Source organism: Chiloscyllium plagiosum, chromosome 29, assembly GCF_004010195.1.
Source record: "Chiloscyllium plagiosum isolate BGI_BamShark_2017 chromosome 29, ASM401019v2, whole genome shotgun sequence".
NCBI classification, from domain to species: Eukaryota; Metazoa; Chordata; class Chondrichthyes; order Orectolobiformes; family Hemiscylliidae; genus Chiloscyllium; species Chiloscyllium plagiosum.
Window position 1 is genome coordinate 5607002 of NC_057738.1, and position 20104 is coordinate 5627105.

At 41.9% G+C, this 20104-nt stretch overlaps 1 protein-coding gene across 2 annotated transcripts in view; it reads right to left on the minus strand.

Moving 5' to 3' along the window:
• LOC122564342 (protein Jumonji-like) overlaps positions 1–20104 on the minus strand; it is a 438171-nt gene that overhangs the window by 92092 nt on the left and 325975 nt on the right. For both annotated transcript variants that reach the window (XM_043719074.1, XM_043719075.1), the window contains 2 exons: positions 17854–18033; positions 3762–3994 (listed from right to left, as the gene is read on the minus strand). In XM_043719074.1, the coding sequence (XP_043575009.1) occupies positions 3762–3994; positions 17854–18033 (413 nt within the window). The remainder of the gene's footprint in view (positions 1–3761; positions 3995–17853; positions 18034–20104) is intronic.

Genomic DNA, 20104 nt, shown 5'->3' on the forward strand with positions numbered 1-20104 from the left:
CTTATGCTCGCATCTAAATCATTTATGTAAATGACAAAAAGTAGAGGACCCAGCACCGATCCTTGTGGCACTCCACTGGTCACAGGCCTCCAGTCTGAAAAACAACTCTCCAACACCACCCTCTGCCTTCTATCTTGGAGCCAGTTCTGTATCCAAATGGCTAGTTCAGCCTGTATTCCGAGAGATCTAACCTTGCTAACCAGTCTCCCATGGGGAACCTTGTCGAACGCCTTACTGGTCCATATAGATCACATCTACCGCTCTGCCCTCATCAATCCTCTTTGTTACTTCTTCAAAAAACTCAATCAAGTTTCTGAGACATGATTTCCCACACACAAAGCCATGCTGACTATCTCTAATCAGTCTTTGCCTTTCCAAATACATGTACCCCCTATCCCTCAGAATTCCCTCCAAAAACTTGCCCACCACTGACGTCAGGCTCACTGGTTCCCTGGCTTGTCCTTACCACCCTTCTTAAACAGTGGCAACACGTTAGCCAACCTCCAGTCTTTCGGCACCTCACCTGTGACTATTGATGATACAAATATCTCAGCAAGAGGCCAGCAATCACTTCTCTATCTTCTCACAGAGTTCTAGGGTACACATGATCAGGTTCTGGGGATTTATCCACCTCTATGCGTTTCAAGACATCCAGCACTTCCTCCTCTGTAATATGGACATTTTGCAAGGTGTCATCATGTACTTCCCTACAGTCTACATCTTCCATATCCTTTTCCACAGAAAATACTGATGCAAAATACTCGTTTAGTATCTCCATTTTCTGCAGCTCAACACAAAGGCCGCCTTGCTGATCTTGAGGGACCCTATTCTCTCCCTAGTTACCCTTTTGTCATTAATGTATTTGTAAAAACCCTTTTGATTCTCCTTAATTCTATTTGCTAAAGCTATCTCATGCCCCCTTTTTGCCCTCCTGATTTCCCTCTTAAGTATACTCCTATTGCCTTTATACTCTTCTAAGGATTCACTCAATCTATCCTGTCTATATCTTACATATGCTTCCTTCTTTTTCTTAACCAAACCCTCAATTTCTTTAGTCATCCAGCATTCCCTATACCTACCAGCCTTTCCTTTCACCCTAACAGGAATATACTTTCTCTGGATTCTCGTTAGCTCATTTCTGAAGGCTTCCCATGTTCCAGCTGTCCCTTTACCTGTAAACATTTGCCCCCAATCAGCTTTCGAAAGTTCTTGCTTAATACCGTCAAAATTGGCCTTTCTCCAATTTAGAACTTCAACTTTTAGATCTGGTCTATCCTCTTCCATCACTATTTTAAATCTAATAGAATTATGGTTGCTGGCCCCAAATGCTCCCCCACTGACACCTCAGTCACCAACCCTGCCTTATTTCCCAAGAGAAGGTCAAGTTTTGCACCTTCTCTGGTAGGTACATCCACATACTGAATCCGAAACTTTTCTTGTGCACACTTAACAAATCCCTCTCCATCTAAACCCTCAATACTACGGTAGTCCCAGTCTATTCTGGAAAGTTAAAATCCCCTACCATAATCACCCTATTATTCTTACAGATGGCTAAGATCTCCTTACAAGTTTGTTTTTCAATTTTCCTCTGATTATGAGGAGGTCTATAATACAATCCGTTTCTTATTCTCAGTTCCACCCAAATAACTTTCCTGGATATATTTCTGGGAATATCCTCCCTCAGCTTAGTCTTTTGTGGCTATACCCATTTTAAACATGTATACTGTTTGGGAAAATGTAGGGGGTGATGTATTCTCAGGGGAACTTGGCTGTTCACAGCTATCCCTTATCAAAAAGGCCACTCCCCCTCCTCTCTTGTCCCCCTTTCTATCCTTCCTGTAGCATTTGTATCTTGGAACATTAAGCTGCCAGTCCTGCCCATCTCTGAGCCATGTTTCTGTAATTGCTACGATATCCCAGTCCCATGTTCCTAACCATGCCCTGAGTTCATCTGCCTTCCCGATAGGCCCCATGCATTGAAATAAATGCAGTTTAATTTATTAGTCCTACCTTGTCCCTGCCTACCCTGACTGTTTGACTCACTTCTGTTCAATCAGTCTCAGATTGACCTCTTTCCTCACTATCTCCCTGGGTCCCACCCCCTGACCTTACTAGTTTAATTCCTCCCAAGCAGTTCTAGCAAATTTCCCTGCCAGTATATTATTCCCCTTCCAATTTAGGTGCAATCTGTCCTTCCTGTACAGGTCACTTCTACCCCAAGAGAGATTCCAATGATCCAAAAATGTGAATCCTTCTCCCATACACCAGCACCTCAGCCATGCATCCATCCTCCTATTCCTGCCCTCACTAGCTCGTAGCACTGGGAGTATTCCAGATATTACTACTCTCGAGGACCTCCTTTTTAAATTCCTGCCTAACTCTCTGTGGTCTCCCTTCAGACTCTCAACCTTTTCCCTTCCTATGTTGTTGGTTCCAATGTGGACAATGACCTGTTGCTAGCCCCTCTCCCCCGTGAGAACATTCTGCACCCGCTCTGAGACATCCTTGATCCTGGCATAAGGGAAGCAATACACCAATCTGCCTTTTCGCTGCTGGCCACAGAAACGTCTGTCTGTACCTCGGACTGGAGAATCCCCTGACACAAGTGATCTTTGGAACCCAACGTACCCCTTTGCATTAGAGCCAGTCTCAATACCAGAAACTTGGCTGTTCATGCTACGTTCCCCTGAGAATACATTACCCCCTACATTTTCCCAAACAGTATACATGTTTAAAATGGGTATAGCCACAAAAGACTCTTGCACTCGCTAACCTACCTCTCTTACCTTTCCTGGGGTTAACCCATCTATATGACTGTATCTGATACTTTCCACCCCTTCCAATAACTGCCATCCATCTCACACTGTTGCTGTTGCAAATTCCCCATTATTGTCTCTCCAACCGATCCATTCGATCTGATAAATGCTGTTGGTTGCGAATCTTATGGCAGATATAATCCGCTGTAACCCTTAAACTCTCTTTAAACTCCCACATCTGACAAGTAGTACATATCACTCCACTAAAGGCCATTTTTGCTTCTTCACAATCTATAGACCCAGAAAATAACACCATCTTATTCTTCTACAAACACTGCCCCATGTTAAATTACTAGTTATGGCTTATATTTTAAGTTCAATCAAGAGACATATCTCCAAAAACATATAATCAAGAAAGAACCCACTCTACTCACTACTGCAGATTTTCTGTAGGCCACACTTAAAACAACAATACACTTATCTGCTTCTGTGCTGTGCACTTCACCCAACAGTTCTTCCAAGATCAGTTGTGAATTTCACAGATTGTTAATTTTCCCAGATGCACTCCGATGTCCAGCGATACATGAAGTTACACATATACATTCAAATGTTGCTGTTTAAGGCATCTCAAGATGGACAGGTTTAAGTACAATCCCCACCACTCTTAGTAGGTATGCTCCTTAAAATGATGGTTATACTCTGTAGCCAGTATAACGTCATGAACATCTCGTGTTTATACTGTTGATCCTTTAGGATTGATGTCAAATGCAACTGTCCATAGCAACTGAGCAAACATCCTGGAACTCTCAGGCTGTTTCTGCCCAAAACAAACAGGGTATTCATGTAACCAAAAACAATGGAATTAACATTAAGGCAAATAAAAGTTGCCACTTTTTTTTTTTAAATCAACAGAACTGCCTACCCATTTCAACCATTTCAAAATAAACAGCCTTCTGTAAAAGGATACTTAATACTTCAGTTAAATGTTAAGCAGCCATTTTGTACCTGTGGTGTTCGGTGCTCCTGAGATGGTTTCATAACAGCTGAGCCATTAGCAGCAGAGCCTTTTGTTGAGCTGCGCATTTGTGAAGAATTAGCAGCAGTCCCTGTTGAACACAGCTCCTTCTTGCACTCAACCTTTTGCTCACTGTTCTTCTCCTTCCCTGGCGTGACCTCTTTTTCTTTGTGTTTCTGGATAGATTCTTTCTCTCTCATAAGCTTGCTAGAACCATTCAAAACTGAGGAAAATACAAACGTGGAACTCAGGCTATAAGCAAATCATTCACATTTTAAAAAGTGACAGTCTTTAAACTTTAAATTAAGCATTGCTTCACCAGGCCCAGAAAGGAGATTCAATCTATCTGAACAAAATAATACATTTTTTAAGCTCAATTTTAAAATTAATTTCACCAGTTGAGTATTTGGAGTGGCACCGATTCCTCAGGCATTCCTGCCGCTTCGCAAACTCCTACCTTTTGGACATGCCATTTCCCTTTTGTGTCATGCTGTTAGCGCAGCCTTCAGCGTCCTCAGCTCCTTTCACCTCTCCCATTTCTTAGTGTGCCTTAAGTGCTCGCTCAATCTTTTACACGAAGGGTTAAATCCCCTCTTATTCTCCCAATATCACAGTATCAAAGAATTATTACAGGGCAAAATTTCGACCATCATGTCGACACTGCTTATTTAATGAGCATCATTACAAAATGCCAATCTCCTGCTTTTTCCCATGCACTTGCACATTCTGTAATCTAAATACTGGGCAATATCTCAATTGCATCTGCCGCCATCACACTTCTAGGCAGTACATTTCATAGCCTAACTACTCGCTACTCAGTGAAAAAGGTTTGCTTCTTTTGCAATCACTTTAAATCTACACCTTCTTGCTTTTGTTCCTTTTATAAGTTGGAACAGCTTCTCCCCATCCACTCTGTTCAGCCCACTCATGATTTTGAAAACCTCAAAAAGACCTTATCTTAACTTACTTCACTCCAAGGAGAACAATAACAACTTTTTCAATCTATCTTTAGAACCCAAGGTCACTGGAACCATTCTTGCAAACCAATTCTACACACTCAAAATAATTCATATTCTTGCTATGATGTGGCACCACAAGTGGCAATATTTGCTCCCAGGTCCTCCTTCTCCAGCAGCCCTCCTTAGAACTCTAGTCCTTTCTTGCTACCAAGATACATCACTTCACACATCTCTGCACTAAAACCCATCTACCAATTCCACCAACCTATCTATGTCCTTCTGGAGTTCTTTACAGTCCTCCATTCAGTTGACAATTCTTCCAAGTTCCCTGGCATCTGCTCAAAATGGTTTATCGTCTGTCCCTTTATTTAATTTCTTTCTCCTCCCTCTGAAGCACTTTCAAATATTTTCTAAAGGCAAATTAATGCTGGAGGATAACAAATATCTATCATGTGACGCTATAAAAAGGACAGAATACAATTTATGTGAATACAAAAACCAAGGATGTGATAATGTTAAAGTTACCTGTCTTGAACCAGCATCTAAACAAGGAAACAGAATTAATGTTTCAGGTCAATCACCTTTTCCCTCCACAGATACTAATCGGCCCTGATGAGATTTTCCCTTTTTTCGTTATTTCTGATTGCCAGCAACTTCAGTATTTTATTTTTGTCAACATACAAACAACTAGTGCATACTTCTGTTAACAGATACAAGAGTTGTGCACTTGTTAGAAGAGATTGTCAAAGGGAAAATTAAAAAGCTGGATTTTGCACACTTTCATTGGTTCAGATGGTGGTCTCAATGCTCTTTTTTGTGCAATTGCACTTTAGATGACCCCACACTGAATACTACACGGCCAATCAATGAGAAGATTGCAAAATGCTGAGATCTTACTCAAAAAAAGATAAAACCTCTGATTGCAAGTCAGCACAACAATGATCTGTATAACAATCCAGAAAAAAAAACTATGGAGAACTATGGGCTAAAAAATAAGTCAATGTGCTAAAAGCAAATCAAGGCTGACAAACTTGAATTGCGTTCTTTGATGCAGAATGGATGGATTGAATGGTGTGACAATTAGAGTCGTAGAGGTAAATAGCACACAAACAGACACTTTGGTCCAACTCACCCATGCTGACCAGATGTCCTAAATTAATCTAGTCGCATTTGCCAGCACATAGCCCTTATCCCTCTAAACCCTTCGTATTCATATATCCATCCAGATGCCTTTTAAATGTTGTAATTGTACGAGCCTGCACCACTCCCTCTGGCAGCTCAATCCATACACACATCACCCTTTGCATGAAAAAGGTACCCCTCAGGTCCCTTTCAAATCTTTCCCCTCTCACCCTAAACCTATGCCCTCCTGTTCTGGACTACCCCACCCTACGGAAAAGACCTTGTCTATTTACCCTATCCATGCCCTTAATTCAAAGTTTGTGCGAAGATTTGTAGCTCGGGTGCTCGTTGTTGTGGTTCTGTTCGCCGAGCTGGAAGTTTTTGTTGCAAACGTTTCGTCCCCTGGCTAGGCGACATCATCAGTGCTTGGGAGCCTCCTGCGAAGCACTTCTTTGATGCTTCCTCCGGTGTTTTGTTGATTGGTCCTCAACTGAAATGTTGTGTTCAATTCTGTGCATTTTGGAATGATGGCAAAGCCTTAGAGAGATTGCAGCGTAGATGTGCTAGAATAATACAAATAATGAGATCTTCAATTATTTGGAGAAACTGAAGAGTCTGTGGTCATTCTCCTTCGAGCAGAGAAAATTATTCTCGAGTTCTGAAGATAAGTCATATTGTACTCAACATTAACACTGTTTCTCTCACCATAGATGTTGCCACACCTGCTGAATTTCTCCAGCATTTCTGTTTTTCTTTAAGATTATGATGGGGAACTTAGTAGATTTCCAGGATCATGAATAGTATTAATAGAGTAAATGAGCTGAAACTCTTCCCAGTGACAGAACACAAGGGTTCAAAGATGATTGGTAAAAGTGACATGGGACACTGGAAGTATTCTTGCTTCTCCTAGACCACAAGTAGTGCTGGAAAAACAGCCCTCAACTTCTATTAGCTATTCTACACAGGTTTCCTGAGACTTATGAAAACTGGTCAGTCAATGTTAAAACTGGATTAGGGAGGAAAGTTGACATAATTTGCCTTGTTAAAGCATATCAGGAGGCTCTTGTGAGTAGCTTTGTTGCATTGTTGGATATGTTTTGTCAGAAAGGCTCAAAGCAACATTATTTATCATAGTGATTTATTGTAACCATAAAACCGAAAGGAAGGGAATTAGAGTTTAAAATTATAAACAGGGTATCTACATGGATCTGCATGACAGAGGTAAATTTCTTAATCCCAAATGCAAGTCCTCTACTTCATTTCACATTTATTAATCCATATTTATTTTCTGTGATAATGAACTTGCTTACATGTATGATATTAACAGCATTCAGTCACCAAGATACAACATGAGGACAATGCACGCATTAGTCACATAGTAGATCAGACACTAAACATATCTATATTGTTCAATGGAAAGAACTAAAGCCAGCTGTGAAAAGAAAAGTTCTGACTGTTCATGTAGGTTAATCACTAAAATTAAAGGATGAAGCTTGTGAATATGATTAAAGAGGAGGATATTTGATTGCAATTAGAGGATTAAATCAATATAAGACAAAAAAACACTAGTTTATCTTTGTTCAGGACTCAGAACACAATGTGGTCTGTTTCAGTTTCCTCACACATATTAATATTGAGTGTGTGCCAAGGATGCAGAGAAGGTCACAAGATTACTACCACTATAAACACCGGAGGAAGCATCAAAGAAGTGCTTCGCAGGAGGCTCCCAAGCACTGATGATGTCTCCTAGCCAGGGGACGAAACTTTTGCAACAAAAACTTCCAGCTCGGCGAACAGAACCACAACATGCCCTTAATTTTATAAACCTTTCTCAATAATGTCACCCCTCAGCCTCCGATACTCCAGGGAAAACAGCCCCAGCCTGTTCAGCCTCTCCCTGTAGCTCAAATCCTCCAACCCTTGCAACATCCTTGTAAATCTTTTCTGAATCCTTACAAGTTTCACAACATCTTCCTATAGGACAGAGACCAGAGTTGCACACAATATTCCAAAAGTGGCTTAACCAATGCCCTGTACAGCCGCAACATGACCTCCCAACTCCTATACTCAATATTCTGGCCAATAAAGGCGAGCATACCAAATGCCTGCTTCACTATACTATCTACTTGCGACTCCCCTTGTACAAATGGATTTCCAAAATGAGTTTGTTATAATACCACGCTAGGTTTAGTTAAAAATTAAATGGCAAAGAAACACAGAATTTACATACATGTTATATTAAAGGAAGCAGCAACGTATAGACCGAGCTGTGTCAAGAAACCAACAGAATAGATTCTACACATACAATTATTTTAAGGACATTTAAATAATTATCTGAAGCAGGATGTCCTGCAAACTTCCCTATCTTGAAAGAAGAGCCCAACGCACAATTCCAAAGACAGAATAGAAATATTTACAGCCCCCTTTAGCCATTACTGCCAATTAACTGATGCTTCTTGGCCTTCAGCTGTGGTTCTCAGCATTACAGACACAAATCCTGATTTAATTTTAAGTTGGTCATTTTTTCAGTGGCAGCCAGGGACTAGTCAAGTACCAAAAGGATCTGTGCTTGGACTCCAACTATTCACAATATGCATTAATGATTTAGATAAGGGAACTAAATGTCATATCTCAAAGTTTGCAGATGACATAAAGCTAGATGGCAAGGTGAACGGAGAAGAGGATGCAACTGATTTGGACAAGGTGAGTGACTGAGAAAGTATAATGTTGATAAAAGCGAGGTTATCCACGTTGGTAGCAAAAATGGGATAGATTGGGAAAGGGAGAGGTGCAATAAGACCTAGGTGTTCTTGTACACCAGTCACAAAGTAATGTAAGTCTTCATAGTGAGAGGATTTAATACTGAAGCACGGATGTCTTACTGCAATTGTACAGGGCCCTGGAGTACCACAGGCAGTCTTGGTCTCCTAATCTAAGGATGGATGTTCTGGTTTATGAAGGGAGGGCAATGAAGGTTTACCAGATTGACTCCTGGAAAGGTAGGTCTGACAAATGAAAAAAAAAAGACTGGATCAGTCTGGAGTATATTCACTGAAGTTTAGAAGAACTGGGTGGGAGGGGGAAGCCATCTTATAGAAACCTCAAAAATTCTAACATGACAAGATAAGGCAAATGCAGGAAGTAGGTTTCTGATGATTAGGGAGTCCAGGCACAAGAGTCATAGTCAAAGAACAGCCTCCAATGCTTTCCACAGCCACACTCAGGAAACCATCCAAGACAAAACAGTTCACTAGATTTGTACTCCATCACTGCATTAAAACATTCATTTCCTCCATCATCAGCCTCTATTACTGATGAGATGCACTGCAACATTCAGCAAAGCTCCTTTAAGGAAATCATCCAAAGCCACAACCATGAATACCTCATAGAACCATTACAACAGATATCTAGGAACCTGCAAACCACACACTATTCTGATTTGGGACAAAATAGGCATTTGTTAAAATCCAATAACTTTCTTCCAAAAGTACTAAGCAGAACTACCCTAGATGAATTGCAGCATTCAAAAGGCAACTCACCGTCCCTTCTCAAGAGCAATTTGGATAGGCAAGAAATGTTTGCTTTGCCACTGACACCCATATAATGGAGTACAGTGGCCAATTCTGGGAAATACATTTTAACCATACTGCCTCTTGTAGGAGTGTCTAGGAACAGGTGGCACAATCTCAGAATAAGGGGTCACATATTAAAGACAGGATGAGGAAGATTTTCTTCTGAAGGTTGTGAATTTGGGGGATTCTTTACAACAGAGGAATGTTGAGGCTGGATCATTAAGTATATTCATGGCTGAAAGGAAGACTTTTAATCAGTAATGGAATGATTAGATATGAGAAGGAAGGAAGGAAAATGGAATTGTGGATTATCAAATTATCATATTATCCATGATCTCCAAGTGACAGACTTGATGGGTTGAATGACCTACTTCTGTTGTTGTGATTATGGTTTTATTAGGAGAGTACAGTGGAGATTTGTTTGAATGTTACCAAGGATACACTGTTTTAGTCATGTTCAGAAGAGGAATTTAAAGAAATCAGAAGAATAAAGTGCTACGAATTAAAAGATTTAATAAAACTGTATTTTGGGAGGCTTCTGCAAGATTTCAAAGCAACAAGCAGAGAGGGGTACACTGGATTTGCTGAAGTTTAAAAGATGACGACTTCAGAATGACTTTTGCTATATTCGTTGCAAATGTTAAATAGCTATGTCTAATACCGAAGTGCTTCTCGAAAGATGGTATCTGCCTATGAGTGGTTCCAACAATTACAAAGGTTAATTTGAAGATCACAGCAGGCAAACTAGAAATGGCTTGAAGAATGCGGGCAGGAAATTGTTGAGGTTTTGGCTCAGCATTGGAATCTGAAGAAAGAAAACTTGAATACTGATAAAATAGATCACATTGGCAGGGATTCAGTTGCAAATTAAACAATTTGAATTAGAATTCCATACAGAAGACAAAAGAAAAAGGAGCCGGGAGCAAGAGAGGAAAAGGACAGCATCTGATGCGGTTGTCAAACAAAAAACTGCAACTTTCCCTGCGAGCTACCAAAGAGTGCTGTAGGAGAGAGAGAAAGTCTCTGGTCAAAGAGGTGCAACACACTGCCATTTAAGGAATCTGGGAGATTCATGCCAGACAGGAAGAAGAATCAGAGATACAGGTTGCACTGCTGAATTTAGAAATGCTACAAAATCTAAAGACAACACGTGGAGACATTCCAGATTAATTCCAATAAAGTCAAATTGAACTCTGCTTCTCTCAAATGCTGCTTAGTTTCTCCAGAAATTTATACTTTAATTTCACTCCAAGTTATTATTCAGTGAGATAAGAAAACCTGAACCCGCTGGAAGCTAGTTATAACTGGGCTGTTTGTTAGTAGGGCAATGCGGTGTAATGTATAATCATAGTACGAGTGTTTTGAAAGTTAGAAGTAAGAGGGGAAGTTCTTTCCTGTATTTTAAAGTTTATATTACCGGAGAAAAAATGTTTAGCCAATGTTTACTTTAATTGTTTGTTACAGTGTAAGTCTTAAAACTTGAAATTGTGTCAGTTGATCCCTTCAGCCAGTGAGTGGAAGGCCAATAACTTTTCAAATGTTTTCTGTGATTAAAATGTTTATAACAAAAGAAATAGCACTGGAGAACGTAATTAGACAAAGAGCTAACAAAACCCTGGACTAAGTGATATACATGGGTTTTGAAAGGATTTTAGCTGTAGAGTTATAGGATGTATTCATTTTGATCTTCCAGAATCCCTTACAATCTACAACAGTTTGAAGATTTGAAATGTAGGTAAATTATACTATTTTCTTCCTACCGATTAAATATACAAACTGTTCTTCTCAATTTTTGCTGCCTCCACCCCTCTTCTTAAATGGCATTGTTGTTAGCTACATTTCAAATCTTCACAGCCAACAATTAAATCTAAAACTTACCCAATGGATTGAAACCACACTGACATGACATTTACCCAGTGTCAGAGGCAATTATTACAACTTGCTGCCTCTCTAATGCCTGTTTGACCTGTACAGTAAAGAGCTTGTATTTGTAAGTTAGGCTCCATTGGATATAGTATATCCAGACAGTAAATGCAACAAACTCTACATGATCAGCTAATTTCTTCTTTTGAAGTCTTTGGTTTCAGTGAAAAAATGAATTATTATGAAGTTTGTTTTTTAATCTTCAGAATTAAACTAAGTCCAAAACATCACAACACAAAAATATGCATGATCAGAGACAAAAAGAATACAACTGTGTACCAATTGAAGACAATGACAGTACTTGTTACACCTACTGCGCAATGTCAGGATCCAGCAAGTTTGCCTTTGATAAGAGTGGAGGCTTTCATAACTGGAAACCAAATTAATCAAAGTCCTTACTTCTCTCCATCTGTAGGTTTGATGATGGCCATGCGAAACAACCACTTTTATTTTTACATCTGCTGTCAGAATGTGGCTCCAGTTATCAAGGATACTATTTATTCCTTGCTCTTAATTGGCCTTGAGAAAATGGAGACATAGCTCCTTGAACAATTATAAATTAATGCAGCGAAGACAAAGCACTGAATTTTAGCATTTGACTTAGCGATCATGATGCTTGCTTACTTTTCCTTCTAAGTGGTGAAGTTCGTGGATGTGGGAAATATTACTGAAGTCATCTCAGTGAAATGCCGCACAAGTACATTGGGTAGATTGTACACATTGTAGTCACAGTATGTAAGTGTAGCAGACGGACATTTAGTCTAGTGGATGTAGTGTCAACGTTTTCTTTTATTTGGTATTGAACTTATGGAGTTCTTTCACACAGCTGAGGAAGCAGTATAGTTGAATTTTCACATTAACAATCAATTCAAAGGCTTCAGTTGAGGCAGTCCAACACTTCCAGAAATGGATTGCTCATTGTTCTGAGGAAAGGTCACCTGACCTAAAACGTTAACGGTTTTCTCTTCACAAACACTGTCAGGTTTGCTGAGCTTTTCCCGCAATTTTTGTTTTTATTGCTGATTGTACAAATTTTAGTATGTAAGTGATGGTCTGACTTGGGGGATAACCAGTCATAATTTCAGCAAGAAACAAGGGATGAGAAAACATTTTTCTCTCAGAGGTTTGAGTATCCTTGGAACTCCCTTCCTTAAAAGGCTGTGGATGAAGAATTTTTAGAACATAGAACATAGAACAATACAGCACAGAACAGGCTCTTCGGCCCATGATGTTGTGCCGAACATTTGTCCTAGCTTAAGCACCTATCCATGTACCTATCCAATTGCCGCTTAAAGGTTACCAATGATTCTGATTCTGCCACTCCCACAGGCAGCGCATTCCATGCCCCCACCACTCTCTGGGTAAAGAACCTACCCCTGACATCCCCCCTATACCTTCCACCCTTCACCTTAAATTTATGTCCCCTTGTAACACAATGTTGTACCCGGGGAAAAAGTCTCTGACTGTCTACTCTATCTATTCCCCTGATCATCTTATAAACCTCTATCAAGTCACCCCTCCTCCTATACAGCTGCAATATCACCTCAAGACTCTTGAATTCAATCCCTCTGCCAATGAACAGTAATACACCATAGGCCTTCTTACAAGCTCTATCCACCTGAGTGGCAACTTTCAAAGATCTATGAACATAGACTCTGCTCCTCCACCTTACTAAGAACCCTACTGTTAACCCTGTATTCCGCATTCTTATTTGTCCTTCCAAAATGGACAACCTCACACTTGACAGGGTTGTACTCCATCTGCCACTCCTCAGCCCAGCTCTGCATCATATCTAAGTCCCTTTGCAGCCGACAACAGCCCTCCTCACTATCCACAACTCCACCAATCTTCGTATCATCTGCGAATTTACTGTCCCACCCTTTGACTCCCTCTTCCAAGTCATTAATAAACATTACAAACAGCAGAGGACCCAGAACTGATCCCCGCGGAACTCCACTTGTAACTGGGCTCCAGGCTGAATATTTACCATCTATCACCACTCTCTGACTATGACTGGCCAAACCACCCACTATCCCATGTCTTCTGACTTTCCGCATAAGCCTACCAGGGGGACCTTATCAAATGCCTTACTAAAATCCATGTACACTACATCCACTGCTCTACCCTCATCCACATGCTTGGTCAACTCCTCAAAGAATTCAATAAGACTTGTAAGGCAAGACCTATCCCTCAAAAATCAGTGCTGGCTGTCCCTAATCAAGCAGTGTCTTTCCAGATACTCATAAATCCTATCCCTCAGTACCCTTTCCATTACTTTGCCTACCTTTTAATATCTTTAAGGCCAAGATGGAGACATTCTTCATTATCAAGAGAATGAAAGATTACTTGGAATATGCAGCAATGCAGACCAGAGGTTAAATCAGATCAGCCACAATCGTACTGGTTAACAGAGCAGGCTTGAAGGGCTGAGCCGTCTACTCTTGCTCGTTGATCGTATGTTCGCAAACAATTTCAGACAAGTGCTCTTTTTTCATGTAGTGTCAGTGCGAGTGCTCCAAAAACTGTCAGCTGGTGAAGTTCGCAGCACGGTGGCACAGTGGTGAGCACTGTAGCCTCACAGCGCCAGAGACCCGGGTTCAATTCCCGCCTCAGGCAACTGTCTGTGTGGAGTTTGCACGTTCTCCCCGTGTCTGCATGGGTTTCCTCCGGGTGCTCTGGTTTCCTCCCACAGTCCAATAATGTGCAGGTCAGGTGAATTGGCCATGCTAAATTGCCCGTAGTGTTAGGTGAAGGTAAAATGTAGGGGAATAGGTCTGAGTGGGTTGCTCTTCAGAGGGTCGGTGTGGACTTGTTGGGCCGAAGGCCCACACTGTAAGTTATCTAATCTAATCTAATTCTTTGAGAACGATGTTTTCAGGAAGCTCAATAAGTAATAGTATATGAAATTGCTCAAGGACTCAACACCCGACTTAAATATCCTGCTGACATGAACATAGATATCTACTATGTGTGTGAGGCAATTCTTGAGCAGTAATACATTGCCCTTGAAGATTATTTTCTGAACTAGACTTCCAGGGAACAAGGAAGACTTTGAAGAAACACCAAGGGTGGAATATCAATCTTCCACTTGAACTACTTGAGATTCAGTGAATAACTTCATGTCTAACTTTATGGCTGATCATTCATCCCCATGGCCTATCATGGCATCATTCTTGGTAGTAGATTGATTACCAACATCTCTAGAACACTGAGCCTAAGGTCAAGTTAATAGTGAATCTGACATGGAAGCTGGGTACTCTGCAGTTCCCTGGCACGTTAGAAGTGGAGGAGGAATAAGGGAGAAGAATAACTAGTAGATATTCAAATAAAAGCAAGTCAAAAATCATGGCTACCTACTGAACAGGTTAGTTCTTATACAATAAAGAAACACGTTTTAACAAATGCTATTGCCTAGCTATAAACAATTATTGGAGAAAGTGACCATTGCAGATGCTAGAGACCAGAGTCAAAAAGTGTGGTGCTGGAAAAGCACAGGTCAGGCAGCATCCAAGGAGCAGGAAAGTCGACATTTTGAGCATAAGCTCTTCATCAGGAAGGTGGGGGAGGCCCAGTGGGACTGAGAGATCAATGGGAGGACGAAGGGGCTGGGGAAAGATAGTATGGGAATGCGATAGATAGATGAAGGTGGGGGTGATGGTGATAGGTCGGAGTGGAGGGTGGAACAGATAGGGGGAAAGGTAACGGACAGGTAGGAAGTCCAAGAGGGCGGTGCCAAGTTGGAGGGTTTGATCTGGGGTAAGTTGGGGGAGGGTAGATGAGGAAACTGGTGAAATCAACATTGATCCCATGTGATTAATAGACAATAGATTCAGGAGTAGGCCATTCAACCCATCGAGCCAGCACCACCATTCATTATGATCATGGCTGATCAAGTATCCTGTTCTTGCCTTATCCCCATAACCCTTGATTCCACTATCTTTAACAGCTTTATCCATCTCTTTCTTGAAAGTATCCAGAGACTTGACCTCCACTTCTGGAGCAGATCATTCCATATATCCACCACTCTCTGGGTGAAAACGTTTCTCCTCAACTCTGTTCTAAATGGCCTAACCCTTATTTTTAAACTATGCTCTCTGGTTCTGGACTCACCCATCAGCAGAAACATGCTTCCTGTCTCCAGAGTGCCCAATCCTTTAATAATCTTATACGTCGCATTCATACCTCTCATCCTTCTAAGCTCAAGTGTATACAAGCCCAGTCACTCCAATCTTTCTACAAGCCCAGTCACTCCAATCTTTCATGATAGTCCCGCCACTCCGGGAATTGACCTCGCGATCCTTCAATAGTCAGAATGTCCTTTCTCAAATTTGGAGACCAAAACTACACACACTGTTCCAGATGCGGTCTCACCAGGGCCCTGTGCAGCTGCAGAAGGACCTCTTTGCTCCTATACTCAATTCCTCCTGTTATGAAGGCCAGCGTGTCATTAGCTTTCTTCACTGCCTGCTGTACCTGCATGCTTGCTTTCATTGACCGATGTACAAGAACACCTAGATCTCATTGTACTTCCCCTTTACCTAACTTGATTCCATTTAGATAGTAATCTGCCTTCCTGTTCTTGCCACCAAAGTGGATAACCACACATTTATCCACATTAAACTGCATCTGCCATGCATCCGTCCACTCACCTAGCCTGTCCAAGTCACCCTGTATTCTCATAACATCCTCCTCACATTTCATCCTGCCACCCAGCTTTGGTTGGAGGATCTGCCCCCTTCCTGGACCTCTCCATCTCCATTTCTGGCAACTGACTCAACATGGACATTTACTTTAAACCCACAAACTCCCACAACTACACCTCCTCCCACCCTACCTCCTGTAAAAACACTATCCTTTACTCCCACCTCTTCCAGCTTCGCCGCCTGTGCTCCCCCAGGATGATCAATCCACCACAGAACATCCCAGATGTCCTCCTCCCTCAAGGACTGCAATTTCACCTCTCACGTGGTCAACGATGCCTTCCAGGACATCTCCTCCACTTCTTGCACCTCTGCCCTTGAACCCCACCCCAACTATCGCAACAGGGACAGAACCCCCGGTCCTCACCTTCCAAATACAACGCAACATCCTATGCCATTTCCGCTACCTACAAACAGACCCCACCACCAGAGATATACTTCCATCCCCATCTGCATTGCACAGAGACCATTCCCTCTGCGAGTCCCTTGTTAGGTGCATGACCCCACCAAACCTTCCCTTGCCACCATGACATGTAAAACCTACACCCACACCTCCCCCTACAACTCCATGCAAGGCCCCAAAGGACCTTTCGAGATATGGCAGAGACTTTGCTGCACCTCCACACATGTTGCTCAGACAGGATGCCAACTTGCAGAACATTTCAGAGAACATCTTGGGGATTCACACACTAAACAACCCCAACTTCCTGTGGCTGACCACTTCAATTCCCTCTTCCACTCTGCCAAGAACATGCAAGTCCTGGGCCTCCTCTACCGCCAGATTGTAGTCACCTGACACCTGCAGGAAGAATGCCTCATCTTCCGCCTTGAGATCCTCCAACCAGATGGGATCAATGTTGATTTCTCCAGTTTCCTCATCTCCCCTCCCCCACCTTATCCCAGATCCAACCCCCCAACTCAGCACCAACCTCTTGAACTGTCCTACCTGCCCATCTTCTTTCCCACATATCCGCTCCACTCTCCGCTCTGACCAATCACCGTCACCCCCACCTTCATCTACCTATTGCATCCCCAGCTACCTTTCCCCCAGCACCACCCAATGTTCATTAATCTCTCAGCTCCCTTGGACCTCCCTACATTCTTCATGAAGAGCTTTAGCTCGAAACGTCAACTCTCCTGCTCCTCAGATGCTGTTTGACTGGTTGTGCTTTTCCAGTACACCTTTTGACTATAAACAATTATCATACATACACTGTAGGATAATATAAAACATTGACATGGACAATACTATGGTTCAACAACATTCCTTAGGGGAGAGTATACCACAGCCTCTTCCCTCTTGCTCAAGTAAATAGTGCGACTTATACATATTTGAGGGCAATGAAAAAGAAGGCGGTTGATCAAGGACAGAAGAAAATTAATTGAAATTAATTTTATACAAGGATCAAATTAGCATGGTTGAATGATTGACTGCATAAAATTCTAAATCAATACTCTAAGTCGACTCTGACTAGGTATTTACATGCAAGCAGTCGAACAAGGAAGTTCTACATCACCTGTCACTATATTCCTCCATCCATTAAGGGATATTTATTCAGTACAAGTGTACACTATATTATGCAGCTCTGGAAAATGAATACTTGGTATTTCAGCTTTTCACACTAATGTATTTTATAATCTCTTGACAGCTGGGAGATTCTTTTGGCAATAAAACTAAATTTAAAAAGATAAACTTTGATGGTTTGCTTGGCTCCATTAAATGCTCATATCAATGCAGCAGACCTTCTATCAAGGTTGACATGCAGCCCTCAGTTACTAGTTTCAATAGTTATTAAATTAACCTACCATGACCATTGAGGACTTGTTTACCCTGTGGTTTTCCTTTCCTCGGTGTTGAATGGCATGAAGATGAAGCATTGTTTGGAAGTGTTTTGACATCTTCGCACTCATCATCCTCTTCTACTTCATCAATGTCATCCTGCGAACTTCCAAAATACATCATGTTGTTCGGCAGGGCAGGAGAGCCTGAGTACGTGTAAACAAAACAATGTTTTATTTTTCCCTTCTATGTTGCTCAGCTTAAATGGTGCACAAAGAACTACCATTTTTGACAGTACATTACCCATTTGTAACTGAACTCTCTGAAACACTGCATTTCTGCATAGAGTCTAAAGGGAAAACACCTAAAACAAATGAATCTGCCAAGCAAAACAAATCGTTTCATACATTAATGAAGTCAGGCACAGTGATGAATAAAAATGCCAATTTTGCTACAAAAGATCCAAGAAATGTTTGCCAGTGTTTAGGAGATAAATTTGTGATTTTTCTACAAAGCCATAATTCTGTGAACTTGCACATATTTCATTAAATAGTATAAATCATGAGACAAAAACATTTTGATGATGTTTGGCCTTCACAAATAATAAAATGTTACAGTCAGGTTTGTGGATTTTGGGCAGGAGGTAGAAACGGGCGGTGCGGGGTTCTGGGACTATGAGGTTGGAGGTGGTGGATGGGAGATCACATGAAGTGATGAGGTTATGGATGGTCCTCCACTTCCCGCTCCTCTGCCCTTGAACCCCGCCCCTCCAATCGCCACTAGGACAGAATCCCACTAGTCCTCACCTACCACCCCACCAACCTCCAGATACATCGGATCATCCTTCGTCATTTCCACCACCTCCAAACGGACCCCACCACCAAGGATATATTTCCCTCCCCACCCCTATCAGTGTTCCGGAAAGACCACTCCCTCCGCGACTCCCTCGTCAGATCCACACCCCCCACCAACCCAACCTCCAGTCCCGGTACCTACCCTTGCAACCGCAAGAAATGCAAAACTTGCCCCCACACCTCCCCCTTCACTTCCCTCCAAGGCCCCAAGGAATCCTTCCATATCCATCACAAACTACTCTGTAAACTAATGATCCAGCCAACTGAACTAAACCAATTCCCAAGAAGGAAACTCGCTTTGTTGTGTTGGATTTAAACACAGCACATGCCGATAAAGCTGGCAACAGTGGGATTCAAGCCTAGGCCTTCGTAGTGACTGGAATTTGAATCGGCACTTTAGACCACTTGGCCACACTCCGCCCCCACCCCCTCTCCGGCCTATCACCCTCACCTTAACCTCCTTCCACCTATCGGATTCCCAACGCCCCTCCCCCAAGTTCCTCCTCCCTACCTTTTATCGTAGCCTGCTTGGCACACCCTCCTCATTCCTGAAGAAGGATTTATGCCCGAAACGTCGATTCTCCTTCTCCTTTGATGCTGCCTGACCTGCTGCGCTTTTCCAGCAACACATTTTTAAACTGAGTACAGTCAGAGCCCAGCTACAATGAGAGTGTGCGTGCGTGTATCTCTATCTGTCTGGGATATTAATTTGACTCAGAAATGGGATATGCAGTGGAGATAAAATTGCTGGTGATGAACAGACAATTGCAGAAGAAATGCCAAGTCAGTCTGAGAGTCAGCGTACTTCCTGTCAAGTTATACATGAGGGAGCTCAAAGTTTGGGTGGCATTTATTTTAATGCAAGGAATATTGCAAGTAAGGCAAATGAGTTAAAGGTGGTGATTAACCCAAGGGAATAGAATCATATCGAGCACAAAAACACATAGCTAAGGAAGAGGCAGGTCTGGCAGCTCAATATTCCAGAGTCTAAAGTCTTCAGGTGAGACATAGTGATTCCCCAAACAGGCCATCACTAAGGCTTTTTGGAACCGAGTACTTATAATAATCATAAGTTTTGTACCAACTGGATGCTGTGGAGACTAGTCTATTAAGACTTTGAGAAGGTCCTACATTGGTGACTGACAGCAAATGTAAAAGCCCATTCAATCTTCAGAAATTTGGCAAATTGGATCCACAATTGGCTGAGTAGCAGGAAGCAGAGGGTGACTCTTGAGGCATGTTTTTCCGAATGGAAGTCTGGGTCTACTGGGGTCCCAGAGAGCTCAGTGTTTATGGCTTATGAATGATAATTCAGACCTGAATGTAGGAGGTTAGTAAAATTGGTAGAGCGTAAATAGTAAGGACGATAGGATGAGGTGGTCAGATGGGCTGATCAGTGGCCAATGGAATTCAATGAGGGGAC